Source organism: Cervus elaphus, chromosome 5 (assembly GCF_910594005.1).
Source record: "Cervus elaphus chromosome 5, mCerEla1.1, whole genome shotgun sequence".
NCBI lineage: Eukaryota > Metazoa > Chordata > Mammalia > Artiodactyla > Cervidae > Cervus > Cervus elaphus.
Window position 1 is genome coordinate 20,661,624 of NC_057819.1, and position 13,283 is coordinate 20,674,906.

General features: G+C 44.4%; 1 protein-coding gene across 2 annotated transcripts in view; it reads left to right on the forward strand.

The window, feature by feature from the left end:
- Nucleotides 1–13,283, forward strand: part of DNAH10 (dynein axonemal heavy chain 10) — a 164,138-nt gene that overhangs the window by 66,111 nt on the left and 84,744 nt on the right. For both annotated transcript variants that reach the window (XM_043902040.1, XM_043902041.1), the window contains 8 exons: nt 1,366–1,635; nt 1,788–1,971; nt 3,886–4,020; nt 5,141–5,293; nt 7,852–8,040; nt 9,781–9,927; nt 10,876–11,067; nt 12,890–13,008. In XM_043902040.1, the coding sequence (XP_043757975.1) occupies nt 1,366–1,635; nt 1,788–1,971; nt 3,886–4,020; nt 5,141–5,293; nt 7,852–8,040; nt 9,781–9,927; nt 10,876–11,067; nt 12,890–13,008 (1,389 nt within the window). The remainder of the gene's footprint in view (nt 1–1,365; nt 1,636–1,787; nt 1,972–3,885; nt 4,021–5,140; nt 5,294–7,851; nt 8,041–9,780; nt 9,928–10,875; nt 11,068–12,889; nt 13,009–13,283) is intronic.

Genomic DNA, 13,283 nt, shown 5'->3' on the forward strand with positions numbered 1-13,283 from the left:
AAACAGCCCTCACACCCCCTTCTCTCCATTTATGTGCCTTTATACAGGTTTGTATGAGAATAGAAAAGAGTGCCCAGTGACACTCAGGAAATTATAGCAAGGAAGCATGGGAGGTGTGGTCAGAGATAATCAATCTTTTTTGTTGGAATTTTTAAAAATTTAAAATCTCTTATAATATGCCTATCATACTAAATAACTTTCAAACATCTGTAAAAACACATCTTTCAAGTGATGTGGCTTCTTTTACACAGCCATGCCCCTGTAACTGTTCACGTGCATGTCTCCATTGGCCTGGTGCTTTTTGATCTAACCAGAAGAGGTTTATCTCCTTTGTTTATTGGCTTCTCTTACTTTGTCTTCCCTATTCCAGATCAAAGAAAATTTTTTTAAAAAATTGAAGTGTAGTTGATTTACAATATTGTGTTAGTTTCAGGTGTACAACAAAGTGATTCTGTTATATTAATATATACATAAATATGTGTATTTCTGATTATTTTTCTTTATAGGTTATTGCATGATATTGAATATAATCCCCAGTACAGTTAGTCTTTGTGGCTTATATATGTGTAGTCGTTTGAATCTGTTAATCCTACACTCCTGATTTATTCTCCCCTACCTAAGTCCCTTCCCCCTTTGGTGAGCATAAGTTTGCTTTCTGTGTCTGTGACTCTATATTTCTGTCTTACTTCACTCCTTGTGATAATCTCTAGGTCTATCCATGTTGCTGCAAATGGCAATATTTCATTCTTTTTTATGGCTGAGTAATATTCCATTGTATTAGATTGTTTCCATGTCTTGGCTATTGTAAATTGTGCTGTGATGATCATTAGGGTTCATGTATCTTTTTGAATTATCATTTTCTCTGGATATATGCCCAGGAGTGGAATTGTTGGGTCATAGGGTAATTCTGTTTTTAGTTTTCTGAGGAAACGCCATACTATTCTCTATAGTGGCTGCACCTACATACATTCCCACCAACAGTGTAGGAGCATTCCCTTTTCTCCACTCTCTTTCCAGCATTTGTTATTTGTAGACTTTGTAATGCTGGCCGTTCTGACTGGTGTGAGGTGATACCTCATTGTAGTTTTAATTTGCAATTCTCTAGTAATTATTGATGGTGAGCATCTTTTCATGTGCCTGTTGGCCATCTGTGTGAAACAAATATTCTTTTGTTTTGTTTTCGGCCATGCTTATGGGATCCTAGTTCCCTGACCAGGGATTGAACCCATGCCCACTTCCGTGGAAGTGTGGAGTCCCAGAAGACTACTGGACTGCAAGGAAAGTCCCAGAAGAAATTGATTCTTAACAAGACCATTTTTAGTTCCAAGCCGGGGAAAATCTCATAAAGGCATGCTTTTCCTTTAGGGTCGACTGGATGCTCATGTACCAGGGGATGGTGGTGCTGGCCGCCAGCCAGGTGTGGTGGACCTGGGAGGTGGAAGATGTCTTCCGCAAAGTGAAGCAGGGGGAGAAGCAGGCCATGAAGAACTTCGGCCAGAAGATGCACCGGCAGATCGACGAGCTGGTCACCCGGATCACCTTGAACTTAAGCAGGAACGACAGAAAGAAATACAACACCGTGCTCATCATAGACGTGCATGCCCGGGACATAGTCGACTCTTTCATCCGGGGCAGGTGGGGACCTCCCGGGGCACTGGTGTCTTGAAACCTCTCCTGTGTCATCCTCTGGCCTCTCTCAGCATCTCTCCATCCTGCCCCCACCGTCCACCTTCTCTTCCATCTCAGCTCTCCCCCTCTTCAGTTATCCCCCGTTGCTCACCTTCCAGCATTCTCGAGGCCCGGGAGTTTGAATGGGAAAGTCAGCTGCGTTTTTACTGGGACCGGGAACCAGATGAACTGAACATCCGCCAGTGCACGGGGACCTTCGGCTACGGCTACGAGTACATGGGTCTGAATGGGCGGCTGGTTATCACGCCCCTGACGGACCGGATCTACCTGACGCTCACTCAGGTGACTGGTGGCCGGGCTCTTGTGGGGATCATTCACCTGGAGTCATGCGTTTTTTCTCTGGGTGTGACGATAGTAATTGTGATGGTGTACTGTGTTGAATGGACTTCCCAAGTGGCTCAGTGGTAAAGAACCTGCTTGCCAGGGTAGGAGATGTGGGTCGATCTCTTGGTTAGGAAGATCCTCTGGAGGGGGAAATGGCAGCCTGCTCTAGTGTTCTTGCCTGGGAAATCCCGTGGACAGAGGAGCCTGGTGGGCTACAGCCCATGGGGTCGCAAAGAGTCAGACAGGATTGAGCACGCAGGCACTGGTTTGAACAGTGTCCTCCCCACCCCAAATTCATGTCTGCTCAGAACCTCGGATGTGACCCTATTTAGAAATAGGGTCTTGGCAGATTGAAGTAGTTAAGGATTGGGATTAGAGCCCTAGTACCAATGCCTGGTGTCCGTGTAAGAAGAGGAGAGAACGCAGAGACACAGGGAAGAGATGTGAAGACAGAGGCAGAGACTGGAGAGATGCAGCCACATGCCAGGGAATGGCTGGAGCCACGAGGAGCTGGAAGAAGCCAGGAATGAGCCTCCCTTAGGGTCTTTGGAGGCAGTGTGGCCCCGCTCACACCTTCATTTCAGATGTTTAGCCTCCAGAATTGTAAGAGAACACATTTCTGTTGTTTTAAGCCAGACAATTTGGGGTACTTTGCTATGGCAGCCCCGGGAAACTAACGCTGATAGTAAAGGATGTCATTCTTTAAAAATCTGTAAAGGAGGTTCCATTTGGAATATGACATACTTGCTACCTTTTGTGATTCGGTTGTTTCAAGTTCTGGTGGGCCCTAAAACCACCCTCAGTTTCAATAGTTTGCTAAGAGGAATTACAGAATTCAGTAAAGCCATGTGGTCATGGTTGTGGTTTTTATAGGGCTCCCCAGGTGGCTCAGTGGTTAAAAAAAAAAAAACAAAACCAATCTGCCTGCAATGTGGGAGACGTGGGTTCAATCCCTGGGTCAAGAAGATCTCCTGGAGAAGGAAATGGCAACCCACTCCAGTATTCTTGCCTGGAAAATCCCATGGATAGAGGAGCCTGGTGGGCTATGGGGGTGGCAAATAGTTGGACATGACTTGACTAAACAGAAGCAGCAACAACAGCAACATGGTTTTTATCGCAAATGGATACAGATAAAAATCAGCGATGGGAGAAGGGAGACCTAGGTCCAGCAATGGGACAGGGTCTAGGAGAGACCAGATCTAAGCTTCAGTTTCCTGTTCAATTCAGCGTTCCAGAGAGCATCATTTCCTCCAGCAAGTATGTGTGAAGTTCTGCTGCCCAGGGAAGCCCACCGAGCCTTGGGTTTTAACTAGGGGCTTGTCATGCATACAAGACTGACCCCTCTAAATGACTGACCTTAGTCTCCAGACCCTCTCGAAGTTGACCTGCTGATGCCACGTGATCCAGGGCTTTCACCATAAATCACATTGTTAGACTGTCCGGTATGGCCCGAGGTCCCCAGATAAACAAGGATTCTCTTCTGAGGCAGAACATTCAGGGGCCTTAGAGGTCAGCTCCTAGGATCTAAAGACGAAGGGCCAAACCTTTCTTTGGGCAAAATGAATCCTTCCCTGCACATATGTCCATGTTCCCATGAGCCTCAGTTCTGGGAACTGCTAGGCATTGTCCTCAGGGTGGGTACAGTATCCAGCATGTTGTGGAGTCCTTGGTTTACTGGTCCCTGTATAACAGGGGGTGGGGGTGGAGTGGTCACTGGAGGTCAGTGGAGGTCAGTGGTCACTGTCAGAAAAGGTGAGTGTGAGCTGGTCCATTACCATTTATATATTCCACATAGATTGTCACAAACTGGTCATTGACAACCTCTTTCCTTCCATGGCAGACAGCACATGTTTTGCATTTGACTTCTGACAGGCACTGTCCATGTATCTGGGTGGGGCTCCTGCTGGCCCAGCAGGTACGGGGAAAACGGAGACCACCAAGGACCTGGCCAAAGCCCTGGGCTTGCTCTGTGTGGTGACCAACTGCGGCGAAGGCATGGATTACAAAGTAAGGACCTGGTGTCACTTCTTCCATCCAAAGACTAACCAAGCCTAACCCTGCTTAACTTCCAAGGTCAGATGAGATGGGATGCTTTCAGGATGGTACAGCCGTTGATACCCTGGCATCACTTCTGGTGTCATCTTCCTAGGCCAAGAGCTCAAAGGAGGACATGGGGGAAGGTATTTTATCTCGTATGCTTCCAAGAAATGACATAGCGACAGCTGGAGGAATATAGTGGGAAACCTCTCACCATCACAGTCTGGGAACTTGGATGTATTTCTTTGTTAGCGGCATGTAGAGCAAGCGTCTCAGACTAAATGCCCGCTGGAGTCAGGTGGATAATGTAAATAAATGAGTAAACAGCAGACAGACGGTAGAGAGTGGTGGCGACTGTGGCCAACTGGAAAGCAAAGCTCCATCTGAAGGAGGTGCTGGTGTTCACGTTAGGTCAACTGTTGCCAAGAAGAGAGGACCCAGTATTGTTGGATTTTTCAGCATCTCAAGAGAAGCCAGAAATCTGAGTTTTTTTACATTAAAATCCTTAATTTTTGAAATCTTTGAACTTCTTTACAAAACAGAAATATTAGAATCACAGATGTAGAAAACAAAGTTATGGTTACCGGGGATTATGGAGAGGGAGGGATACATTGGAGATCAGAACTGACACATAGATTACATACTACTATATATAAAATAGATCAGTAATAAGGGCCTGGTGTATAGCACAGGGAGCTCTACTCAGCCCTCTGTAATGGCCTATAGGAGAAATAATCTAAAAAACAGTGGAGGGGTGTGTGTGTGTGTGTGTGTGTGTGTGTGTAACTGACTCACTTTGCTGTACAACAAAAGCTAACACAACATTATAAATCAACCCTACTCAAATAAAAATTTTTAAAAATTAAAAAAAAAATCCTTAATTTGTGAAATTCTGCGATTGGGAGCTGGCCCACAAGAGGCTTTGGAAATCTTGCCGGGAAGATCCTTTAGTAGAGTGGTTGGCCAAACTCGTCTCTGCCAATCTGATAATCATCGTTTGCTTTTAATTTAGAAAATTGTATCCATATGCGGATTGCTTGCGATTTTAAAGATGAAAATTGCCCTTGTCCTGACATTCCTTTCATCCTAGGCCGTCGGGAAGATCTTCTCGGGCCTTGCTCAGTGTGGGGCCTGGGGCTGCTTCGACGAGTTTAATCGCATCGATGCCTCTGTGCTGTCAGTCATCTCATCCCAGATTCAGACGATAAGAAATGCTCTGATCCATCAGTTAACTACGTTCCAGGTGAGGATAAGTGTGAAGCTGGCCCAGATCCTCCCCAGGATGGGAACGTGTGATGGTGGACAGTCATCTATATGTAGAGCAGGCGCCCCCTAGATGTAGATTTGCCCGACTTCTGCTTTCATGTGGAGATAATTGGGTTTTCCCAATTGATCAGCATCTTTGATAATTAAGTACTGTAATAATCTAGGAACTTCAAACATGGGGGCTCCCTGATGGTCCAGTCGTTAAAACTCAGAGCTCCCAATGCACGGGGCACTGGTCCAATTTCTGGTTGGGGAACTAGGATCTTGCATGCTTCATGGGGTGGCCAAAAAATAAATTTAAAAAATTTACAGTCATATGACTGATAGAGACAGGTAGGGCCATATTCTCAAATAAATGAAGTGTAAGGTCCCCTTTCAAGGTCAAAAGATGTTCTTAATGACTTCCCAAATTTGAGAAAAAGTGACTTAAGAGAAATCAACATTCCACTGAATCAGAATGTCTTCAGTATAAATTGTTGTAATGAACAAGAAATTTTGCCTTCAGACCCAGTAAAATTAGGGCATTATAATGACCAAGTTTTTTTTAATGTCATCTTGGATCAATAAGAACCATTTCTTTGGACATTTATTTTTTTGGCCACACTGAAGCATGTGAGATCTTAGTTCCCCGACCAGGGATTGAACCCACACCCTCTGCATTGGAAGCATAGAGTCTTAACCACTGGACCTCCAGAGAAGTTCCATGACCAAGATTTTTAGGGTTATTATTAAAGTCAAAAGGCAATTTTAATTTTCTTTTTTGAGATTATACTAATCTCTCCCTGTCCAACAATACATTTGTTGACTCAAGTTTGGGACATCTGCTTTAAGTTACATCAGATGAAAATGGATCAGAGTTTGGAGAAATGTGATCTTATGTAATTTAGGTGGCCCAGGGTGCATTCTCCTAACAACAGGGCCTAGAATGGCTGAACCGTTTCCCTACCCTGAGGCCATCTGTGGTCCCAACTGGCTCTACTGTTCCTCTGGCCTCTGGCCTTGCTCCTGGGTGCCCCTGCAGCCTTGTCACTTTATGACATTTGCTCTACAGACATATCAGACCCTGGGACACCAAATGCACCCCTATCTGCCTGAAATTGTCCTTCTTTTCTCCTTCACCTGAAAACTCCTATACATCCTTCAAGGCCCCACAGAGCCTCATTGGGAGATCCAGGAACCAAATTCAACTTGGGCTGTGAGGACTTGTTGCAGGCCCCTCTGCAACCACCCCAACACCCTGGACCTCAGTGTTGCTGGTGGTCAGAGGATTATGTAAAGTGGGTCGTGTTAAATATTTGAGGATTCTAGTGAAGGCTCTAGATGAATTTCTGTTCATTAGTTCTGAAACATTTTAGGACTGAGCTCACTACTGCTGTGGGAGACACATTGAACCTGCAATGCATTTGGGTTTCTAGAAGCTGTGTTTTTAAGAGTAGGCCTGTCGTCATCTCCAGGGATTGCTCTGGGACTCACATGAGACATTGAGGCATGGATGACGGTGGTCTCAGTGCAGACTTGGGAGATAAGACTGCGGCCTCCATCCTTCAGGGAGCATCCTGTCAGAGGCACCCTGGGCCTCATAAAAATAAGAATTCTGCTTTCTGTCTGTCTGATGGGTCATTAAAAGAAACAAAACAGTAAAATCTTAGTAGAGAGGAAAGTTGAGACAGTTGAAATTCACTGAGGCTAAAGAGATTAAAAATATAGAGATTTCTGTACTTCATCAGTCCTTGGAGCACCTGAAGGACAAAGGCTGATTTCTTAAAAAAAAAAATATATATATATATACATATACATATATATATATATATATATGTACACACACATTTATTTATTTATTTGGCCATGCCAGGTCTTAGTTGTGGCATGCAGGATCTTTAGTTGTGGCATATGAACTCTTAGTTGTAGCTTGCTGGATCTAGTTCCCTGACCAGGGATCGAACCCCGGGCTTCCTCCATTGGGAGCTCAAAGTCTTAGCCACTGGACCACCAGGGAAGTTCCAAGTCTGGTTTCTCAAAGGTTGCTGAGGTGGGATTCTGGTGGGAAAGGTCTGGGTGACACCCAGGCAGCCAGATGGGGATAAAGGTGGGAATGGGAAGAGAAGTGAAAACATGAACGAAAATCCACATTGTGCGAAGTGATGGGCTGGGTGCTCTAGACTATGTTGTCTCATTTAATCACTACAACCTTGCAGAGAAGGAGATGGAGACTCAGAGGGAGTAAGTGACCAATTGGAGGTCATGCAGCGCCTCAAATCAACCCCAGGCTGCACACTTTCCCAACATCAACTACTTCTTAAGTCAACAGACCTGGATTCAGATCAGAGTTTGGGGGTCGACTGAGGCTTGTCCCCCAGAACACTGAGGTCATAAGCATGAGGACTCTGCATTTATCACTGTGAAGGGGCAAGACACAGATGGTGATGTCTGCTTTTTATCCACGAAAACGAGTAGCCACGTGGCTCCCCAGGCCTCCTTTCCCCTGGCAGGCTGGCCGGCAGCATAACCCTTCCTTCCTTTGCTCTTGTCCACTAGTTTGAAGGGCAGGAGATCTCCCTGGACTCCAGAATGGGCATCTTCATCACCATGAACCCTGGCTATGCGGGCCGCACGGAGCTGCCCGAGTCGGTGAAGGCGCTCTTCCGGCCGGTGGTGGTGATCGTGCCGGACCTGCAGCAGATCTGCGAGATCATGCTGTTCTCCGAGGGCTTCCTCTGGGCCAAGGTGAGGCCCCCTGCCGGTGCCCTGTGGCCCTGAACCCCCTCGAGTCTGCGCTCAGACTGGGGCCTGGGCCATTTTCGTTCTGTGTGACTCTTCAAATGGTTTTGCTTGGTCTCTCTCCCTCCCTTTTTATTTATTGATTAAACAATGAATGATGGATGCTTTGGTAACAATTAATTTTTTATATTCATTTTATTTATTAGGCTGCACTGGGTTTTAGTTGTGGCATATGGGATTCCAGTTCCCTGGTCAGGGATTGAACCCGGGCCCCCTGCGTTGGGAGTGTGGAGTCAGCCACTGGACCACTGAGGAAGTCCTCTCTCTCCCTTTTTAAAATGACAACTTTCATTTTGGGAACCATTGGACTCACAAGAGGTGGGAGCAGGAGTCCAGAGAGTTTCAGGGACCCCTCATCCAGCTTCCTGCAGTGATACCCTCACATCTGGGAAACTTAAGTGGACACAGTGCTATTAACTCACATATCGGCTTTATTTGGATTTCACCAGGTTTCACCTTCTCTCTCTCTCTCTAGTGTGTGTGTCTAGTTCTGTGACATTTAATCCTATGCACAGAACAACTGGAGTCGCAATCTGGACACAGAACTGTCCCATTATCACAGAGAAACTCCCTATGTCGCCCCCTAATGGTGGCACCCTGCCCCCAACTCTAACTCACGACTGCCCGTCATTCTCTATCACTACAATCGCATCACTTCTAGAATGTTCTATGCATGAAATTATACAGCGTGTAACCCTTTGAGGTGGGCTCTTTTCACTAAGCCTCATGCCCTATGTGACTTAAAAATATATTGTTATATTTAAAATGGATAACCAACAAGGACCCACTGTATAGCACAGGGAACTCTGCCTAATGTGAAGTGGCAGCCTGGATGGGAGGGGAGTTTGGGGGGGAATGGAGACATGTGTATGTGTATCTGAGTCCCTTTGCCTTCCACCTGAAACTGTCACAACGTTGTTAGTTGGCTATACTCCAATATAAAAATTAAAAGTTCAAAAAATAAAGTAAGCTTATGAGCAAAAAAAAAAAAACTTTTCTTAACAAAAACAAAAATATATAGGGTTAATGCCTTTATCATGTCTTAAAATGTATATAAAAAGATTGTACACATACATTTCCACAGAAGGTTTTGGAAAAGGTGCAAAATAGCAAATATTTTTTAAAATAAAAGATTGTTAGGTTGCTTCTCTGCAATTTTTTGGTGAAGGCTCTTATTGACAATCCTCTTGTCTAGGTTTTGAGCCAGAGAGGAGAGATCTCTGGTTCTCGGTTTTCATGTGCAAACTCCCCATGCCATCCTTAGGGACAAGCAGGTTTTGAATCCTTGATGTAGACCAGGTGAATGACTCATCCTCAAAAATGATTACAAGAAAACTTTAATAACACATTTAGTTCAAAGGAAGCCAGTTTCTGAGTGTAATCGCCATGATTTAAAACACTAAATGAATTCTGTTCTTCAAGGCGGTCAAGATTTTCCTTGGCATTCAAGGACTGTCATCCAACTTTGCTAAGGCTGGTGTACTTTTCAACTACGTCCTAGTTAGTCATTGTGAAAAATGAAGGTCCCATCCTGGTGTTTGTTACAGGCAAGAGCATCTTGCTTGTATCTGTTTGTAGAGCAGCTTCATCCGAACATCTTTATGTCACTTTTCTTTCTGTCATGATGTTCCAGTGTTTTCAGGACATTTCCTTCATGTATTTTTTCAATATCTTTTATCACAAAAGACTCTGGCCAAAAAGATGACTGTCCTGTATAAGCTGGCCCGGGAGCAGCTCTCCAAGCAACATCATTATGATTTTGGACTCAGAGCCCTGAAATCGGTATTGGTGATGGCTGGTGAGCTGAAGAGAGGTTCTTCTGAGCTTCGGGAGGTAGGGGCCACGTGCATTAAGTTCTCTGGGTTTTTATTTGGTTCACGAGTATTGAACGAATGCTGGGATGGAAGTGCCAGGGAGCACAGGTCAATCAAGAAAAAGCTTTCCTTTTTTTATATAGTTTTATTTGTTTAAGTCTTTCTTTTCTTTTTTTCAAACTTTAGTTTTGGCTGTGCTGGGCTTCATTGCTGTACAGGCTTTTTCTCTAGTTACAGCAAGTGGGGGCTGCTCTCTAGTTGCGGTGTTGGGATTCTTATTGCAGTGGCTTCTTTTCTTGTGGAGCACGCGCCCTAGGGCTTGCAGGCTTCAGTAGTTGCGGCTCCCAGGCTCTGGAGCACAGGCCCAGTAGTTGTGGCAGATAGATCTAATTGCTCCATGTCAGGTGGGATCCTGGACCAGGAATTGAACCCGTATCTCCTGCATTGGCAGGTGGATTCTTTACCACTGAGCTACCAGGGAAGCCCAAGAAAAAGCTTCATGCTTAGCTGTCACTTCATTTACCTGTCTGGCCTTCATTTGGTCTCTCCTTCATTATATTGTTCTCTTCTAATTTGACTTATTATTGTCAAGTTTAGTGTCTTCACAGCACCAAAGTTTGTAACACGCCAATGATAATAATCCATCTACAATTGCAGGGTGGTGAGATGGAAGGGTGGGGATGAACAAAATTCTCAAGAAAGCATGAACATGAGTTTTTTTTTTTCTTCTTTGCAATAAAAGCCAGAGGAACAGTCATGTTTCTTTCACATGGGGCTTCCTCCAAAACAGAGCTCAATGGATGCTACTCTGTGGGCAACAGACTCATGTGTTCCTCCAGAAACTACCTGCAGTGCTCTGTTTTATATTTCGTATAAGATTTCATTGTCTATTTCATAAGACTATTTCTAGACTAGCCTTGGGGTCTTCTGGAAACATCTCTGAAGACATGTGTTTCATTCCATGCAGGATGTGGTGTTGATGAGGGCCCTTCGAGACATGAACCTGCCCAAATTCGTGTTTGAAGATGTGCCTCTCTTCCTTGGTTTGATCTCTGATCTGTTCCCTGGACTAGATTGCCCTCGGGTTCGCTACCCTGATTTCAATGATGCCGTGGAACAGGTGCTTCAGGAAAATGGCTACGTCATCTTACCTGTCCAGGTAAAGTGGTGCTGAAGATGAGAGTTCACTGACTTTCCCTGGGTCCTTTCCATTTTTTTTTTCATTTAAAAAAATTGTAAAATGCACATAAAATTTCCTCTCTTAACCATTCCCCACCCTTACCCCCATTTTTTATTGTGATAAAGTACATATAACAGAAGATTTACCATCTTATCTTACATCTTATCCATTTTTAGTGATGTTAGGTATATTCATGTTGTTGTAAAATAGATCTCCAGAACTTTGGCATTTTGCAAAAGAGAAACTCTGTTCCCATTAAATGATAACTCCTTATTTCCCTCCCTCAGCCCCTGGTAACCTCCACTCTATTTGACTCCTCTGGGGATCTTATATGAGTGGAATCATACAGTATTTGTCCTTTTGTGTTTGGCTGATTTCACTCAGCATCATGTTCTCAAGGTTCATCCATGTTGTAGCATGTGTCAGAATTCCCTTCCTTTTTAAGGCCTAGTAATATTCCATTGTATGTATATATCACCTTCCAACTGGTGTAATGTGATCAGATAAGTATTTTTTGGGGGGGTTCAGTCATATAAGGTTTTCTTCCTACCCTACCTTTTTTCCCCCAGAGTCATACTTACAAAAAAATTAAATTAGATATTACAAATAGAATTTTGATCACCTGAAACCTGTGAAGTTGTATATGTTGTCTGTAGGCCATAAATTATTGCCCAAGTGTTCTGCTGAAGGTGTCAACTCCCCAAGCTGCAGGCTCAGAGTGACTGCATCTGGATGGGCCACCTTGGGGTGTCAGGCTGCCCAGAAGCCTCAGGCAGGGGCAGTGGGTACCAACCATAGATGAGAGAGCCCTCTGCAATTCTCCTGGCCTTGATGGTTTCCTCTACAGGGAATTGTTCAAAGAGATGTGTTTTTTGGTTGGGAATGTAAAATGGTGTAGCCACTTCAGAAAAGTCTGATGGTTCCTCAAAAAGTGAAACTTTCTGTGAAAAAGTTACCTTGCATGCATGCATGCTAAGTCTCTTCCATCCATGTCTGACTCTTTGCAACCCTATGGACTGTAGTCCTCCGGGCTGCTCTGTCTGTGGGATTCTCCAGGCAAGAATACTGGAGTGGGTTGTCATACCCTCCTCCAGGGGACCTTCCCAACCCAGGGATCAAATCCAGGTCTTTTACATCTCCTACATTGGCAGGAAAGTTCTTTACCACTAGTGCCACCTGGGAAGCCCAGAGTTACCATATAATACAGCAATTTTATTCTTAGGTATAAACCCAAGAGAAATGAGAGCATATTTATCCACATGAAAACTTGTCCACAAATGTTCAACAGTGTTATTTGTAATAGCCAACAAGTGGAAATAATACAACAGATGAAGAGATAAACATAATGTCATCCATCCATATAATGGAATATTATTTGGCCATAAAAAAGAATGAAGCACTGACACAGTGCTTGTGTATATAAGATGATAGTGTATAGCATGATACTAAGGGAAAGAAGCCAGACACCCAAGACTATATACTGCACGATTCCATTTCTATCATTCCATTTATATGTTGAGAATGGGCAAATCCATAGAGACAGAAAGTGTGCACTTGGAGCTGGGGGCAGTGGGCTTGGTAGACATGACTAATGAGCACAGGGGTTTTATTGGGAGGGTGATGAAAATGTTCTAAAATTGAATGTCATAATAGTTTCACAAACTTTCAAACATATTAAAGCCATTACATTGTTGAAACCACTTTAAATGGGTGAATTGTACAGTATGCAAATTCTAGCTCAATAAACCTGTTTTTAACCAGAAGGTATGTTTTAACCCAGCTGCCAATGTTTGTCCCCCAGGTGGATAAGGTGGTTCAGATGTATGAGACCATGTTGACTCGCCACACGACAATGGTGGTGGGGCCCACAGGAGGGGGCAAGTCTGTGGTCATTAACGCTCTGTGTCAGGCCCAGACCAAGTGAGTAATGGTGTCTGTGGGGGGGGGTTTGGTTGCCAGGGTGATTTCATGGTGAGATCAGTGGTATATTACTTAGTCCCTCTTTGTTCTCTGATTTCCTGGGAGATTACATTGGTCCCAAATAGCCCCCTTTAAGCCCAGAGCATCTTTTTTTTTGGGGGGGGAGTCCTCAGGGCTTGTGGGATCTTGGTTCCCTGACTAGAGATGAAACCCATGCCCCCTGCAGTGGAAACGTGTAGTCCTAACCTCGGGACTACCAGTGATGTCTGAAAACC